This window comes from Dioscorea cayenensis, chromosome 12 (assembly GCF_009730915.1).
Source record: "Dioscorea cayenensis subsp. rotundata cultivar TDr96_F1 chromosome 12, TDr96_F1_v2_PseudoChromosome.rev07_lg8_w22 25.fasta, whole genome shotgun sequence".
NCBI lineage: Eukaryota > Viridiplantae > Streptophyta > Magnoliopsida > Dioscoreales > Dioscoreaceae > Dioscorea > Dioscorea cayenensis.
In genome coordinates, this window is record NC_052482.1 from 19,128,845 (window position 1) to 19,148,062 (window position 19,218).

A 19,218-nucleotide genomic window follows, 5' to 3' on the forward strand; every position below is an offset into this window, starting at 1 on the left:
TAAAATATTTCACATATCTCTGGTACATATGCATTGCGTTATAATTATAAGATACAATTTATTTAAAATGCTACATGTATCAAGAGTGAATACTTCCTATATCCGGCATGTCGGTATTATAATATCTAATATCGTGACATTGACTAATATCTGTATATATATATCTTTTAAATATTGTATTTATATAAATATCCTTCACAAATCTGATGTTTTCAGGTTGATCTCCATAATTAAGTTGACTTAATAAAGATAAAAATAAAAATAAAAACTATGCAAAACAATTGACGGTTCAAAACATTGACCGTTCAACTTTGCATATACACCCCTCGTAAATAATAAAATACATATGTAGTATGTGCACACATAAATGTTCTAATCACTCAAGCAATTTTATAAGTAACATTATTATTTAACAAAATATGAATAAGTCAGTGTGGAATTAATCCCTTAACGTAACTATGACAATATTCTATATAAACTGACATTCAAATTTGTCTTTTTTTATTATGATATGAACAAGTTAGCCAAAAAATTCAGTGTGAATATAATGGACCCGGAGATGTTAGCTCAACTTTTATCATTTATAAATACCCAATCAAAATAAGAACATTCATATAAATACAACTATAATGGAGTGTACATGCAATTTTCTCCGTTGCAATTGCAACAAACTAAGGACCACTAAACAAACCTTGAAAATTCCGGGTGCCAAAACCAAATCAACTCTCCATCACCATCCTTCTCCTATATAACACCCCTATCTCTCCACCACAACACCACCACCACCACAACATGGACCTCCTCATTCCAACCATTCTTATCACTCTCCTCCTCCTTCTCTTCCTCATCAAACCACTCCTCTCCAATCCAAAGCTCCACAAAACCAAGCACCTAAAGCTCCCTCCAAGTCCTCCTTCTCTCCCTTTCATTGGTCATCTCCATCTCTTCAAGAAACCCCTCCACCATACTCTCTCCTCACTTTCCTCCTTACATGGCCCTTGCTTCCTCCTCAACTTCTCCTCTCGTCGTCTCTTAATCATCTCTTCCTACTCTCTAGCTTTACAATGCTTCACCACTCTTGATCTCATCTTCGCCACCCGTCCTCGCCTTCCCTCCGGCCGCTTTCTCACCTACAATTACACCACCATAGGTTTCTCCCCTTATGGCCCTCACTGGCGCACTCTCCGTCGCATCGTCGCTCACCACCTCTTCTCCAATGCCCGTCTCCAATCCTTAGTCTCCACACGAACTAATGAACTCACTTCACTCTTACATCACTTATACAACACCTCCTCCTCGTCTTCTTCTTCATTTACTAAAGTTGAACTTAGGCCTAAGCTTTTTGAACTTGTGCTTAATGTGTTGATGATGGGAGTGGCCGGAAAACGGTATAGTAGTGAAGCTCAAGCTCGGAGGTTCTTTGAGATGGTTAGAGGAACCTTCATGTTTAGTGGAACTTCTAATCTTAGGGACTTCTTGCCAAAGATATTCAGATTTTTTGATTTCCAAGGGACAAAGAAGAGGTTAGCTTGGTTGGAGAGTGAGTGGGACTTACATCTTCAAGGCTTGATTGATGAGGAGAGGATCAAGCATGCAAGAGATGATCAGAGTGAGGAGAAGACCATGATTGGTGTCTTACTTTCTCTTCAACAAGAGAATCCTGAATCCTATCCTGACCGTTTCATCAAAGCTCTTTTCTTGGTAAATATAATATATATATATATATATATATATATACATATCTTACATTGAGACAATAGATTTATTAATACTCAACTAATGAATACTTTATTTTTCTTTTGTGGGATACCAAAAAAACAAAAAACAAAAAGAGTTTATTAATGGCAGGAACAGACACATCAACAGCAACACTTGAATGGGCAATGTCTCTCTTGCTCAACCATCCGGAAAAACTAAAGAAAGCTCAAGAAGAGATTGATGAACAGATAGAGCATGGACGTTTGATACAAGAAAGTGATCTGCCAAACTTGCCATACCTTCAAGGGATCATCAATGAGACCTTAAGACTCTATCCTGCCACACCCCTTCTCCTACCTCATGAGTCCATGCAAGACTGTGAACTTAATGGCTTTCATATTCCACAAGGCACTATCTTATTAGTGAATGTGTATGCCATGCATAGAGACCCTGATATATGGGGTGCTGGTGCAGGAGAGTTTAGGCCAGAGAGGTATGAAGAAGAGAGTGGGAGAGATTTGAGTAAGATGATGATGCCATTTGGGATGGGGAGGAGAAGGTGCCCTGGGGAAGGACTTGCCCTTAAGTTGATAGGGTTGGCTCTAGGGGCTTTGATACAGTGTTTTGAGTGGGAGAGACTTGGGAAGGAGATGGTGGATATGAAGGAAGCTTTGGGGATGAGTATGCCTAAAGCTCATCCTCTTGAGGCTTTGTATAAGCCTAGATCAAGCATGATTAGTGTTCTTTCTAATCTCTGAATTATTTGGGATTTATTTATGTAATAAATGTGTGTTTGTGTGAGGAAATAAATGTTGGGTATGATCATGTATGTTTTTATATCTTAGACAATTTGATTGCTGTTTTATACATGTTTAGTGTTTGTTGCTTATTAATGAATAATAGACGACAAAGTCGCTTTTTATGAATATAAAGCAGATCTTAAAGACTTGAACCCGGATGTATAGTATATATATAGTATGAGACTAGTATAGAAATCCCGGATGAATAGTGTATGAACAGTACGGGAAACATTACTGTTGGGGGAGAGATTTGAACCCATGATCTCCTCCTTACACTTTGTTGTTTATTAATTGATGTGAGATTATTATTATTATTATTATTATTATTATTATTATTATTATTATTATTATTATTATGGGTTATATATATTTTTTGAAAAACTTTAAGCGGGGAAGCTTAAAATTGACGAGAAGTAGGTGGTATTAAACACTAGTTTGTTTTATTCCAACTTGTTTTCAAATTTATGATGCTCTTTATCAATACATTTTATCAATGCATGCCTAAATGGTCTATTAGTAACTGGATTTTTGTTAGAATTCTTCACAAATAATGAGAATTTAAATCAAGGGTGAAAATAAATTTCTTGTAGTGTGAGTAATAGTTATGTGCAGATGATTTTAGTCATAGTTATCAGATCTGGCCCGGGCATTGACCCGGTCAAGGCTCTGGGTCACGGATCAATTGGTTCAACCGTCGGGTCATTTGGGTCAATACTGGGTTAATAAAAATATTTTAAAATATTATTTTTAAAATTATAAATTAGTTTTTAATTATATAATGATATATCATAATAATATCCATGAATTATTAGTTACCAAATAAATAATTTGATGGAAAAAAATACAAAACAATTGTTAATATTTGATTTGGAAGTAGTAGAAAAGAGGAAAAAAGCTCAAACTTCACATAATACCAACACATAACAATACTAATTCACAATAAAAGTTTAAATTTATCATCAAAGTATCAAACCAAACTCAATCCAATATATAACCAAAGTTCAAAATTGAAATTACAAATCAAACTGGGTCAATCGGTCTGATGACCGCCGGGTCAACTGGTTCGACCACCAGGTCAATCGGTCCGACTGCTGGGTCAACCGGTTTAACCACCGGGTCAAAGCGGGTCAATAATGCTGGGTCAGAACAGGTTGATTGCATAACCGGTCTAATTAAAGACTCGGACCGGTTGAAGCACCGGGTCACCGGGTCAACCGGTCCGGGTTTGATAATTATGATTTTAGTGCCCATGTGTGCATGCTCCTTCTCCCATTACTTGCTCTGCCGAAACTTATGCATCTTTTTGTTTTTTTAGTGGCTTAATCAGTCATCTTAATTATATATATATATAAAATACTTATTTCAGGTGATTTAGGCTCATAATCATTTAATATCTGGACTGCTGGGCACAGGAAGTCTACTTCGGTCATTTAGATCTTGTATTATCATACAACCATCAGAATTTGGATATTATGATTATATCCAAACTAATGTTCCATTAGAAAGTGATGTCCAAGAACTTGATATTAAACTTCTGAAACATCTTCCAGCTACGGAGTTGTATATGGGCCCCGAATTGCCCGGACAGCATGAAAAAATTAATTAATAGTTATTTGTTCTTTTGTTGCATTATTTTTTTAGATCAAATAGCGTGCTCTACCTTGGTTTTGATTGTCAATGCCATTTGTTAAAAAAATCAAAGTTTTATTTAAATAGGTTAACTGACTTTGTAAACTTTTACAACTCCAAATTTGAAACTTAAAATATAATTTTTCATCCACATGAATGCAATAACTCTCATAGACTAATTGTGTTATCTTATATATAATTCATGTTCATTTAATCAGTATGGCCTAAAGCTCCCATGACTTGTATTTTAAAAGGGAAATTAAGAGGAACAACGCATATGGGTTCATAAATTTCAATGTAATTATAAAGATGGCTATGAAGTACTACTCCAAGGACTAATTTGTCATAAACTAAGAGTAGCTAGAAGCTTCCCATGAAACAATAACTGTCTATGTTACCAAAAATAAAAGTATAGCAAAAGAGTTGAGAAATATTCATGGGAGAACTTGTAAGGAACATTCTGATGTGTTTGAAACTTCATAGAAAGTTTACCTAAATACTCTTTTTTTTAAATCATTCTTTTGAAATTTAAGGCAAACTAACATGGAAAATCTCCTTGAATTTGGCCCACACATGATTTAGAGGGTTGAATGTTATGTAACATTAATTGATTATGAAAGTGACACTTACACTTATTAAATATACTCTTTAATTGTCTATATGTATCCTGTTTTGTATTAAAAGACCTGAGGATATAATTCAAAGACTTTAACATACCTATAATTCAGAATCCAAAATTCCCTACTTTGTTCATCTATACTTACTATTGCAATCAGTGAAAACAAAATTATTACGAAAAGAATTCTAAATTTTTGTTGCACTATTTTTTATATAACTAGTTACAATATTTTTCTCTTTGGCCGGCGTGATATATAACAATCACTATTAAATGATAAAAATTAACCATAATTTTTTATGGGCATTCTTCAGTTCATATCTTTTTACAATTTTTATTTTCTATTTGATTTTTATTCTAATTAATACTGTATAATTTATGCATATTTTTCGGATCCTAATTGAATTTGATTTTTGTTTTGAATAATGTTGAGAAATCACATATTCAAATTGTCCACCTTTGATTTGGGAAAAGGATAAATACTAGCTATTCAATTGTAAGGGTAGGATTTGATTTTTTTTTTTTTTTTAAAAGAGTTTTTTAGGCTAATCATTGTTTATTGATTTTAGACTTTGTTCATAAACAATTTCTGGGCTCTTTCCATGTTTTTATAAAATAAATTCAAACATACTAACATTTAAACTATTTATTTGCATACAATTAACACACTTATTCTCTTAAAATTGATATAAATCACCAAATTATATTGGTATTTAGGTTGGATTAAATACCATCATATATATATATACACACACAAAAATAGACTAATAAAAACCTCAAAAGTATTAGATTAAATATAAAAATATATATAAATATTGAAAAGGGCGACAAGCGCCTACATAAAAAAAAATGTGCGCGGAGTCAATGCCTGTTGAGGCAATGCCTCACACACCCTCACTTTGGCTTATTGGGATTCATGTGAGAAGTCCCGAACTCCCCCAAAATTAATCCGTCTATGTGGGATTCGACTTTTCATCACATTTTCCTTCCCTAGAGATTCTGAAATGGTGTCACTAACCGCATATGGGGCTTTCGCAAGTCATAATTATAATTGTATGCATAAAATATGAAAAAGTAGTTAAAAATATCAATATATATATATATATATATATATAAAATACAACTTCTTAGAAGCTGATATGCATTATAGTAACTTGTCCAACAACGCAAATGCAAATTAGCTTCTAAGAAATTGCATTATGGCTAAAATGCTTGCATGTCATACATGAGCATGATATATATGAATGCATAAAGAAACCCAAGAGATTTCTAATCTTGTACTAAAATTCTCATTGATGCAAATCTCTCAATCTTATTGATTCAAATTTTTTGCCATACAACAAATGCTAATACTAGAAAAGAAAATCTCTTAAGATAATCCAAACACAATAATCTTCACCACTAGGTATTAATTTGCAACCAAAATGGTTTCTTAACTTTCTTGGAGATGGATAGCTTCAACTAACATCATCTTCTAAAATCTACATCTCCCTTCCATTCTTATCAGTTACCACTCAAACCCTAAATAATTCTCACAAATGCTGAAATTAATTTCTATAAGATCATATATATGTATGTGTGTGTGTTGTGTGTGTGTTGCATGTAATTCATCCAAACAATATCACTTTGATGCTCTTCACTTGTCTTGCTTGGTTGGAAAAATGCCCTCCATAGTACTTCTACTGCCAAGAGAGTTAAACAGCTCATCGGCAAGATCAGATGGCTGATAATCCGCATCTCCTCCGGCATGCTCTTCGGTGTTCCCTCTTTGAGTACCTTCTATATTACCCATAAACCACGTTCCCAAAGGGATTGAAGTAGAAATTGAGGATGAAACTCCGGTGTCTAACTCTCCGGGCACCCCGGGGATAGTCACTGGCGTGGTGGTGGTCATGCAAGTGTGGTTACCACTATATGCAACTTCATAAGTTAAGGGATCTTCATTCAATCTTTGCACTTTCTTCTTTGCATTACACCCATAAAATGTCTTGTGAGTACAACGGTAATAGCTCCTGATTAAAAAGAAAACATAAATAACAAAACTATTGTGTGTGTGTGTGTGTGTGTGTGTGTGTATTAATTCTGTTCAAAATCAAAACTGATATATAAAACACATTCATTTTTTAACTCTTACTGTTTCATATCTCTAAGGATCAAAGTTTCAAACTAGGTGTGCTTGATTCAACTTTCTACATTCTAATCATACACAATTTTGTTATTTTTTTGTCCTTTTGTCAACTTTGGGAAAATTCAAAGAAATGTGCAGATGAATTACCTTGGAAATCTAGATCCAAGGATGTCTTTTTGCCCATATTTACGCCACGTAAAGCCGTCGTCCGGTGGGATTTCAGTGTTGCCGGAGAACGGTGCTGGAACCCTAACAGTATGCATGCCTTCACCATCCTTCCTGAGAGTTAATTCAAATGACCGTTAATTACCAACGGTCACCAAAGAAGAACAACAACAATAAATCAAAGTTCCAATATTTTAGGAAAAAAGAAAGTTTTATACCTTTTATTCTTTGGCCTTTTACTCGACTTATCTCCCAGTCTCTGGTTAACTCCTGATGAGCTTCCGATCATGGTGTCGGCCTCTAAGATTTGAGTAGAAGGATAACCAGAGCTTGGCCATAGAATCCCCAAGCTAGTGTAAGGATCTTGATGGAGCTTGTCCGTGTTCCCTGTCACTGGGAAATAAAAGACAGGCTGAGAGATGACTCCATGGATGGCTTTGTTGAAGGTGCTGACAATTTCTTCGCAAGCTTGTAACAAAAGATGAGGTTCCCTTGCCATGTCTGGAAGGCAACGTCTTAGCTCATCTGCAAGTTTGCAACCATGGCGGACATGCATCAAGGTGTTGTCCATGACCATGTTTGCTCCTTGTTGAGTTCCACTAGTATCCATGTAGCACAAAATCATGATAAAGTTTATGATCAAGATGAAGATATATATTCATATATATATAAATGGAAGGAGTATAGGAAATAAATTTATATATGTTACGTAGAGAGGGGGGCAATTAAGAGGATGAAGAGGCATGCAAGGGAGAAAGAAGGGAAGAAGGAGAAGACAAAGTCCAAGTCATCTTGGTCTGGCTATGTTTTTTAGAGTTGAAAAAGGGTTTGAACTGGGAATGCATTCTCTGGTTCTTGAATACTGACTGTTTTGAATTTTCTTCAAGTTGGATGATGTATGCATTAACAAGAATGATATGTATGTGTGTGGATTAATTTGAAAGCGTGTGTTACTCTTTGTATTATATGCACTATATGTCAATATTTTGTTCCACACAGCTTGTGTTTCTGGGGAAAAAAATAAAGGATAAAAACCAAATATATGGTAACATATCTGTATATAGAATACAAGATTGAGGTGGATCAGGCTAGTGGGGAGGAATAGTTTTTGTTCGAATGGGTCGGGGAGGACCCGTTGTTCCTCCCTTTTTTGTTGTTTCTTTCAGTCGTGGTTACATTTTTGTTTCCATGACTAGTGGAAGGCTAGCATGATTTGTTTACTTCTACTGCTATTTAATCGACGTGGTTTATCCACCTTTTTCATAAAAATAAAAATAAAAAAATACAAGATTGAATGATATGGGTGTGTGTGTGAATATGAAAGCATGTTTCACTCCTTAGATAATGTGTACTAGTCAATATATAATTCGCTTGAAAACATTTAAGGTTTCTCAAAAAGTTACAAAACGTTTTAGAAACATAGAATAATATATATAGGTTATTATTAAGATTGGGCATTGCTTTTTAGTTAGAGATTACTATGTGATTTTCACGGGAGATATCAAAACAGTGATTAAGGGTGGTAATTGGGTAGGGTGGGAACCAGGGCAGGGATGGGAATCCCCATCTCCAACTTCTTGATAGAGAGGAATAGTCTCTCATCCTCATTACGTTAGGAATCTTAATCCCTATTGAGATCTTTACCTCCGCATGGTACATGATATGCTCATAAGTTTAGTTTTTTTTTAAAAATTATTTAATATAACGATAAATATATTTAATACTATACTCATAAAATATTATTTATAAAATTAAATGCAAATTATAATAAAGAAACTTATTAAAATTACTCCATTATATACTTATCAATGTAAATCAAAATATAGAAATTTGAATTTATACAAGTAAGACAAAATATTTGTAATATTTACATAAAATTTAAACAGCTGATAGATAATTTATCGGTTTGGAATCCATGCAAAAGCTCTCGTTGCCCCGGTCCCATTTCATGAAATGAGGACAAAATAGCCCTCATTTCCACTCTCGCAGAGAAAAAAAAATCAGAGAATCTCTGCCTGATCAGATCCCTATGAGGATTGAGGATTCCCCATCCAATTACCACCCCAACATGGAACTTCAATTATCAAGATATTTATAATATACTCACCAATAAATAAATAATTTTTTAATAGCAAGATTTAAATAACTAAAAACAACTTGAAGGATTAAAGTTGCATTTTGTCCTTATAGGTTATGGTTTTATAATAGTATTTAATTCATTCTTCTAGGGATAGGCACGGGGTGGGGCGGAGACCGGGAGTATCTCTCCACTCACTCTCCCATCTCGAGCATGGATTCCCTGTCCCCACCCCAATTGGGGAATCGGGGAGGAGGAAGCCCCCACTACAAGCACCACCGGGATCCCCACGGGGTGAAAATCTCCGCTCCGGTCACCCAACACAATTTTTTCTTTTAAAAAATCCACTAATTTAATATTTAAATTCATGAACTTAAAATCTTAGATATTAATTAAGATTCATCTTTATTAATAACAAACATGATATTATATTATATATTTTTTAATTTTTATTTTAACACATTTCTTACAAAAATCCAATAATCTAAAGAAAAAAAATCCATAAAATTAGGTATTAATTGAGACTAATCATTATTAATAACAAACATTGTATTATATTATATATATATATTTTTATTTTTTATTTCAATAAATATATTATTATATATATATAATATTTCGGGGCGGGGACTCTACGGGGCGGGAAGATCACTCCCCGCCCCCGCCCCACTACGGTGACCGGGGAGTTTTATTCCCCCACCCCCGTCCCCGTGAGAGAGAAAACTGGGGATTCCCCGCTCAAAACGGAGCGATCGGGGAGGGGACTCGCCCTCATGCCCATCCCTACATTCTTTAATCATACATAGATATTTTTTTCTCTATTTTTTAAAAAAATTATTTCATCGTGCAACATTTTTTTCTGGATATCTTCACTTGCTTGGCCCACAAATTCTTTTTTAATAGTTTTATTATGCAGATTATTCAAAGCTCAATGGTAAAGTAATGAAGTGGAAGGGACCCATAAGAAGACCTTGCCCTTTAAGTGGGTGGAGGACTTGATTATGTCTTCTTCCTTGAAGCTCCTCACCTCCTAAAGAAAAATTTCTTTCAGTAGAGATGACACGAGTCTATTATGTATTTAGTATTATTCAAAAGGTTCATTGAAACGAAATTCATGAACGAATAAATAAATACAAATTAATTAAATATATTTCATTATTTTGATATATATAAAACTCCATTTTATAACTTTTCCTTTGAAAATTTCATTGCCAATTGTGTATAAAAGGTTAACTCCAACTCATTTACTAAAAAGGGTTAAAAAGTTTTTTTAATTAAAAATAGAAGTTATATGATCTATTTTAAATTAAAAAAAAATCATATTTTTCTTAAAACATTCTCATATCTTGTATCTAACTCCCAAGATATCTTGTATCTTACTCTCAATGCCGTTTGGTTGAGGGTAATATTAGATTACCCCGGAAAATACAGACCAGATAATCTTATATTATACCGTTTGGTTATATAGAATGAGAATATCATATTCCCGGAATATAATAACTTGACTAATATTATTGGGGATGCGATTACCAACTTAATAGGTGATAATTTGGAGGAATGTGAATTTCTTTCCCGTTACACCCTTCAAATTCAATAAAATCTCAGGAATATTAAAATTTTCAAAAATTGATTGTACTTTTCAAAAATTATGATAGAATATCTTTAATTACATCTATAATGTTTAAGTAGTTTGTTTTGAAACCAGTCATACATTTTATATGAAAAATATACTCATCCAAACATTTGGATGAAGATAAAAATCATTTGAGATTATTTTTTTCAAATATAAAGTTAGAGAATTAGAATAAGGAATTTTGAGAAAAAATAATTTGCAATGAAAGATTCCTTGCGCATATTCCCGTCAACCTGAGCTGGGATTCATATTTCTCATAATACTAATATAAGATTCTGTGAATCAAACGACCTCTTAATGATATTTATTACAAGAAAAATTATATATTAATAATATGGTAAAAAATTTATTTTGTTTAAAGTTACAACATTAAGAGTTGTTATAAGTATAACTCCGTTAAAGTAAAAAATAAAAAATGCTCTTTATTTAATTACTCTTCAAATTATTTTTTTAATTTTATTTTTATGAATCAATAATTAATTGTAGTATCAAACTTATTCTCATGAATGTTTCACTAACAATTATCAAATATTTTAAAATTGAATATATTGTAAGAATAATTAGTTGATTTTAAGTACTTTTTAAATTTAATTATAATTTTTTAAAATAATAAAATTATAGAAATAAAATAGGAAAGTAATTATACTTACTAAAATTAAAGTATATTAATTTTACTCTGTTTATTTAAAAAATTTCATGGCAAAATCCGTGCCAAATTTAACAATTGTTGTTGCAAATTTGCAACAAATATATTTGTTGCAAATATTTGTTTCACCGTTTTAAATTCATCACAATTTTGTTGCAAAAATGGTTGCAAATTCGTTTTAAATAATTTTTCCAAAGAATTTTTTTCTATCACATATATATTCGGTTGCAAATTTTTTAATCCGTTGCAAATTGTTACAAATCTATCATAAAATTGCAAGATTTATTCCGTTGCAATTATCGGTTACAAAATTGTATTTTTGTAGTAATTGAATGATACACCAAAACCTTTCATAAATTTGTTCTTATCTCTTTAGACATCTCTATAAATATATCACTTAATTATAACAGGCATGCATGCACCATGTGATTTGACTCATGTTGGAAGAACATTCAAACTTAGCTAAGTTAATTACAATATATTACTTAACATACATGCATCCATCATAATCATCCACCAACTCCCCTCCTCTCTAATATCCTTTCTAATGATAAATATTTAGTGATAATTAACTAATTAACCACATACTTGTCCTTAAGATAGAACCTAAGGAAAGTTAATTAAGGCTCTAATATTTTGATAGTCTTTGCTGAATGAAGACTGGTTGTGATCTCATGAAGTTGATTTAAAAGTTGAAGGGATATCTTGGGTCCATGCACCTCACAAGACTGGTTATGATGTCAAGAAGAAAGAAGAGTTCTTCGCATGCACGGCCCAAAGGATACACTCTAGTTCTCGGTCCACACACAACGTGGCAATTCTAGGTTAATTGACATTATTAGAGATTGTAATTATCATTATGTAAACAATTATGTATGTCATGATATAATCGGTTAGAATTAAATGTGTTCAGACTTTTTTTTCCCCTTCTAGTAACAAATGCTTTCAAAACAACAGACAGAATCTCAAAAGACCTAATATAATTTCAGTTGATTTAGAGATTACTATATATTTTAAATGAGTTAAAAAAGAGGGCAGTAAATTGATGAAGAAAACAATCCTAGCATCTTAACTATCAAAGTTATTTTATAATTCATTTATAATTGATTTTTTTTAAAAAAAATTCCAATGTTCGGCACAAAATTGTTTTTCGATTAATATAATTTTGTTGAGAAATAGAACAAAGATCAAAAGGAAAACCTGAAAGCAATCACACAAAGACCCGAGATTTAACGAGGTGTGGCATAGTATGCCTACGTTCTCGGGAGAGGAGCGGCTATCGATTCTCTTATTAGAAAAATTAGGGTTACATATTACATGAATATATATATATATATATATATATATATATATATATATATATATATATATATATATATATATATATATATAAACCCTACCTGGTTCAATTTTCCAAAATACCCCTATACTGCATCTTGTGGGGCGTTGTCCCCACATCCTCAACCCATCTTGTTGTCTCCCCCAATGGTCGCCCATTCACCCCTTGTATATGAGCCATATACAACAATCTCAACCCTAGCGAATATACCCCATGGAGATAGAAAAGCGGGAGCTTCTCATTATCTAGGTTGGGTGCCATGCCTTCTTAGCATTTACAGACATAAATAAATGCTTGAACTTCTTTGTAGTTATTGTCTTTGTGAATATATCAGCTGCATTCTCTGAGATGTGAATCTTCTCTAATTATAATATCTGACCAGATGCCACCAATTCCCTGATTTTATGAAATCTTACCTCAATGTGTTTGGTTCTAGCATGATAGACTTGATTCTTTGCCAAGTAGATTGCACTCTGACTGTCACAATACAATCTAACTCCACCTTGTTCAATACCCAATTCTCTGAATAGCCTTGTAAGCTATAAAGCTTCTTTAGTGGCCTCTGCAATTGCAATATATTCTGCCTCAGTCGTGGACAATGCGACAATAGACTGAACAATAGACTTCCAACAAATAGGCCTTCCTACGAGAGTAAAGACATCCCTATAGTAGACCTCATGTCATCCAAATCTCTGCATAATCGAATCCACATACCCCTCAACTAAAAGAATTACCCTCTTCATCGCCAAACACAAGGCCATAATCATGCGAGTGCCTTTTGAGATACACGAAAATCCACTTGATCGCTTCCTAATGTTGCTTACCGAGGGCTTTGCCATGAACTTCTCGACTTGACAAATAGCATGCACCAAATCTGGCCTTGTACAAACCATAGCATACATTAAGCAACCAATTGGACAAGCATAAGGAACTGAAGACATACCTTCAACCTCACTTTCTAGTTTTGGCGTTGATCTTAAGAAAAGTCGAAGTGGGTAGCCAATGGAGTGCAAACTCGTTTTGCTCCCGCTTTCATGCCAAATTTGTCCAATACCTTCTCAACAAAAATTCTATTGAGATAACCACGGTTTCCTTTAGCTTCTATCCTCGCATATTTTCATACTAAGAATCTTCTTTGCAGCTCCAAAATCTTTCATATCAAACTCCTTCCCCAATTAGGCTTTCAATTCTATCACATCACTCATATTCTTCGCAGCAACTAATATATCATCCACATACAGTAATAGAAAAATAATGGAACAATCATCAAGGTTTCAAACATAAACACAACAATTATACTCACAATGCTTATAGCCAATCTGGATTATGTACTACAAATCGAACTATTTGTAGCATTTCCGTGCAGATTGCTTCAAACCATAGAGTGATCTATTTAGGCTATAAACCAACTGCTCCTGCCCAGGGTTGAACAAAACCTTGTAGTTGCTCCATGTAAATCTGTTCCTCCGAATCACCATGAAGGAAAGTTGTCTTCACATCCATCTGCTCTAAGTGTAGATCCCATCTGGCTACCAAACCTAACACCACTCGGATAGAAATATGTCTGACCACAGTGAAAAGATCTCATCATAGTCTATCCCTTATGCTGTGAATACCCCTTTGCCACTAATCTAGCCTTGAACTTTTTCCTTTTTTTCTAATACTGACTGTTTTCTTTTGGAGACCCACTTGCACCCAATAGCCCGCTTCCCTGGAGGAAGTTCAACCAGCTCCTAAGTCTTGTTTTTATGGAGAAACTCTATCTCTTCAACCATAGCACCAAGCCACTTATCTTTATTTTGATTACTCATACGTTCTTGGAAAGTAAAGAAGTAGGATTTGCATCACTAACTATTAAGTGCAAAAGCAACTAAATCCTCAAAACCATACCTGGTTGATGGCTTAATTGTGCGTTTGGGTCTTCCTAGTTCACCATCTAAAACTAATCTTTCTTCTCTTGAACTTGAACTCTCAGCCTTTTCAGATTGTTGTAGTTCCATCTCCACCTCCACTGTATTTTCTTTATTTTTTACTAAAATCGGAACATGATTTCTACCATTTTCCTGCAACATTGACTGCTAATCAAATACTGTATCTCTACTGATCAACATCTTTTTTTCCACTGGATCCCATAACTTATAACCTTTGACCCTTTTATATAGCCCAAGAATATGCACCTCTTAGACTTCGGATCAAGCTTGGACCTCTCATCACCAGGAATATGCACATAGGTTGGACCTCCAACGATTTTCAATCCTAAAAAATCATCTTCATTACATGTCCACACTTCTTCTATAGTTTGTCCATCCAATGAGGTTTGCGGTGATCTGTTAAGTAGGTAACACGCTATATTAACTACTTCTAACCAGAAACTCTTAGGAATCCCTGCATTCAACCTCAAGTAACGTGTCTTTTCAGCAATAGACCAATTCATCCTTTCCGAAATACCGTTCTGTTGAGGTGTTTTGTGAATTGTGAAGTGTCTCTGAATGCCATGCTCCTCACAAAATTTCATAAACTGTGAATCTATATATTCTACACCATTATTTGATCTCAGATATTTGACCTTTTTGTAGTCTGATTTTCAATCTCTGCTTTCTAGACTTTGAACTTTGAGAAAACTTCATATTTCTACTTCATAAAGTATACCTAGGCCTTCAGTGAAAAAAATCATCAATAAAAGTCGTGAAATACTGAGATCTGCCTAACGACATGTCTCTAGTCGGCCCCCACACATTAGAATGCACATAATCAAGAATACCATCGGTTTTGTGTTTACCAACCTTGAACTTCACTTTGGATTGTTTTCCCAGTAAACAGTACTTGCAGCAGTCTAACTTACAACAACTAACTCCCTTCAGTAAACCTCTTTTATGAAGAGCAACCATCCCACTTTCATTGAGATGACCTAATCTCATGTGCCAAAAAAAAAAGTATTGTCATGATCTGATTCTGCAATTACTACTCCACCTACAACTATACTATCAATCAATCTGTAGATGTTCCCAGCGCTCCTCTTTCCCTTCATCACTATCAGTGCACCCATGCTCACCCTAATATAATCATCCTCGGTTTTGTAGTCAAAACCGTTCGCATGCAATGTGACGAGTGAGATCAGATTCTTCTTCAATTTTGGAACGTGCTTGACATCATACACAACACAAACAACACCATCATGCATCTGAATTTTGATTTATCTATTTCTAGCAACAACACAGGCCTTGTTGTTGCCCATGTAGATGAAAACAAAACTGTCAGATGGATATGAGCTGAACTAGTCCTTGTTGGGGGTCATATGAAACGAGTAACTAGTATCCAGAATCCAAGAATTTGATGGCTAACATGATGAAACTGAAAGAATATCTCTATCACTACAATATAAATCATTGTTCTGAGCAATATTCGTAGATTTTGATCAAACATCTGTCTTCTCATCAAGCTACTTTTTCTTCATTGGACAATCCTTTCGAATATAGCCAAACTGCTGACATCTATAGCATTCTGTTGGTGTGATTTTTATAATGCAAGTATACGCTATCGCAAACAAGTAATATAATCATAAGATAGTATCGTCCCACGAGGATTGAGTTTGTTAATTACCAAAATTACTAACCCTAATTCTACTTTACTAATGACATGGAATTTCTTTTTCTGAAACTGTCATTTCCTTGCCTTCTTCCACGTTTCTAATTCTCGTTCACATAGAGTCCTTCAGTCACAGAACCCTCAGAAATATTCTGTTTGGGCTGGTTGTGGGCTAATAGTACAGTAGTAATCTCATCAACCTTGATCGTATCCTTCCCCCATGTGAGTGTCGTCACCATGTGCTCATACGAAAGCGGTAAAGAACACAACAATATCATTGCCTTATCCTTATCTTCAATCCTAACCACGATTCTTAGCAAATCGCTAATTGTTTGAATGAAGAAGTTGATATGTGCCACCAAATCTCCACTTTCTTACATCTTCAACCCGTATAGCTTCTTCTTCAAATGCAGTTTATTCGTCAAAGATCTTAACATATACCAGGCTTCCAATTTCTTCCAAACCTCCACTACAGATGAGAGATGCATGACGTGATATAACACATCATCTGCCAAACAAAGCCAAATTACTGCCGCCGCTCTTGCATGCAATTCCTGCCAATTGGCATCGTCCATGCCTTGAGGTTTAGTCTCCCACAAAGCTTTCAACATCCCTTGCCGCATCAACAGATTGTTGACCCTCCGTTGCCATAAGCTGAAGTTTCCAGTTCCATCGAACTTTCCCACATCAAGCTTCGCATCGGGTTTCATCATCTTCAACAAATCTCTCTAATACCAATTGTTAAGAAATAGAACAATGATCAAAAGAAAAACCCGAAAGCAATCACACAAAGACACAAGATTTAATGAGGTTCGGTAGAGTATGCCTACGTCCTCGGGAGCGGAGCATCTGTCAATTCTCTTATTAGAAAAATTAGGGTCACATATTAGATGAATATATATATATATATATATATATATATATATAAAACCCTATCCGGTATAATTTACCAAAATACCCATGTACCATACTTCGGGGACGTTACCCCGCACCCCCAATCCATCTTGTCGCCTCCTCCCAATAGCTGCCCGTTCACCCTTGTATATAAGCCATATACAATAAATTTCCAGTGTTTTAAAAGTAGAACTGAATCAACATGTCTAATTTGGTTAACTGGGAGTCTAGAACTACTAAAAAAACATGGAAATAAAAAATCAGGGTTGAAACAATGAAACGTAGGTCCTAAACTAGATTTGCACACATTTTTCTCTCTAAAACTACGTGCCATGTAGTGCTTTGGACAAAAATAAATTAGAAAACATCAACAACCCCTACCATTTTTTTCAGAACTTAAAACATCAAAAACATGTTTTCCACCTGTCATTCTTCTTCAGTCAAGACCTTGATGGCAATTAATAGAATTGAACATCTTTCTTTGTTGTCTTTCATGTTTATAGTTTAATTTATAAAGATATGAATATGTTTGTGTTTCTTATTTATTAATTTCTTAATTGTGTGTTAGGGCTGGAAGCTTAAGTTGGCATTATATGACAACTAAGGAGATAACTTGGCAAGGTTAGTGACATGGGAAGATGATTTAGCAAAGAATGATGATGTGGCTTGAAAATTAAAAAACCATGGTTGGTGTTATATTTAGAGGATCTCTCAAGAAACCATATGAAGCTATATTTGGTAGGAGCTTGTGTTTGGAGGATTTCTCTCAATGAATCATTTGGAGAAATTCTATCTTTGGCAATGAGCATCAAGGTGAAAGAATTTCTCTTGAAGAGAAAGTTTATCTTAGATATGATTTAATCTATCTTCATAAAATTTATCTTTGGTATTCTCTTTTCTCATGAGAGGTTTACTTCTAAAAGGAATGATCTATTGTTGGTAAGTATAAAAGATCATCAAGGATTGCATAGAGCTTAGTTTGGTGTGAAACTATTTGAAGATACAAACTAACAAAAACAAGGGGAAGCCAACATGATCCTCACGACCATAATTAGCAAAGTAAATTGAAGGAAAGATCCAAAGCTATTTGCTGGCGAAGCTATCTATGGCAAGATTTGATAGAAGATTGAAGACGCAAGGTTAGATGAATGAAGATCATACTTGGATGATATTGAAGAGCTAAACTTGGATAAGAGGATATCAAGTTTAGTAACAATATATTGGAAACCAAACTTGGATGAATGAAGATCAAGTTTGAAAATTTTGTTAATACCAAACTTCGATCAAGTTTAGAAAGAAGATCGAGAAGATCTTTGAAGGCCAACTTTGGTGAGATGGATTTGCGTCTTGGTGGGTGCGACCCGTGGGAGAAGGACTTGCTAATATGACGTGAGGAAGGATGCTAGCTAATTGCTGATAGCAGGAGCTCAGGAGGAGTGGACTGCGTCGATGTGAGCTGGAGCAATCGGGAGGGTTAAAGGTGTCGCAAGTCTTGTTGCAACGGGAGATGGAACTCAGTCAGGATCAGTACATGAGCCATGTTGCAAGCTCAGTTACAACTGGAGTTGCACCGTCTAACTTTGCAAGATATCCAAGTTTGAAAGCCGCATAGAGTCTAAAAGAGAAGGCTTTGCTGGGACATAGGGACTTCCATATAAGGTATCCTGCTTTGAGATTTAGGATGTGTCTTGAGTGAGAGACCCTAGTATGTGGGTTGAGGAAAGTGGGCATTGGGCAATCTAGAGAGGGTATTCTTTGTTGTGTGTGAGAGAGAGTGAGTGAGTGTTGTAACTCTTCTTTCTTTTCGTCTTTTAGTGGATTGTTTTCTCCTAGCTCGACCCTTCAAACTTAGGCAAGGTCATGCCGAACTGAGTAACTAATTTATGTCTCTCCTTTCTCTTGCATGATTGATTGTATGTGATTCCATTTCATGAGAGTTTAAGTGAAGATTATCACACTTCTACCCCTCCAGAACTAATAGTGTGTTTCACATTCATATAATAATTTG

At 34.5% G+C, this 19,218-nt stretch overlaps 2 protein-coding genes across 2 annotated transcripts; one reads left to right on the plus strand and one right to left on the minus strand.

Annotated features, from left to right (window-relative positions):
* Nucleotides 1–792: 792 nt before the first annotated feature.
* LOC120273266 (cytochrome P450 81Q32-like) lies at nt 793–2,507 on the plus strand. The gene is made up of 2 exons (XM_039279895.1): nt 793–1,701; nt 1,833–2,507. Exons 1-2 carry the CDS (start codon nt 793–795, stop codon nt 2,454–2,456), a joined length of 1,533 nt encoding a protein of 510 aa, XP_039135829.1. The 3' UTR covers nt 2,457–2,507.
* Nucleotides 2,508–6,051: 3,544 nt separating this feature from the next.
* Nucleotides 6,052–7,691, minus strand: LOC120274081 (WRKY transcription factor 55-like). Its single transcript, XM_039280834.1, has 3 exons — nt 7,255–7,691; nt 7,019–7,150; nt 6,052–6,755 (listed from the first exon to the last, which is right to left on the minus strand). The coding sequence occupies exons 1-3, from the start codon at nt 7,659–7,661 to the stop codon at nt 6,380–6,382; spliced, it is 915 nt and encodes a 304-aa protein (XP_039136768.1). The 5' UTR covers nt 7,662–7,691; the 3' UTR covers nt 6,052–6,379.
* Between the last annotated feature and the right edge of the window lie 11,527 nt (nt 7,692–19,218).

Bases quoted from the DNA above. Each gene is read 5' to 3' on its own strand.
- LOC120273266 (XM_039279895.1), top strand. From the start codon at position 793: ATGGACCTCCTCATTCCAACCATTCTTATCACTCTCCTCCTCCTTCTC. The intron at 1,702-1,832 runs GTAAATATAATA...AAAAACAAAAAG, and splicing joins TCATCAAAGCTCTTTTCTTG to AGTTTATTAATGGCAGGAAC.
- LOC120274081 (XM_039280834.1), bottom strand. From the start codon at position 7,661: ATGATTTTGTGCTACATGGATACTAGTGGAACTCAACAAGGAGCAAAC. The intron at 7,151-7,254 runs GTATAAAACTTT...ATTAACTCTCAG, and splicing joins AAAAGGCCAAAGAATAAAAG to GAAGGATGGTGAAGGCATGC. The intron at 6,756-7,018 runs GTAATTCATCTG...CTTTTTAATCAG, and splicing joins CTTGGATCTAGATTTCCAAG to GAGCTATTACCGTTGTACTC.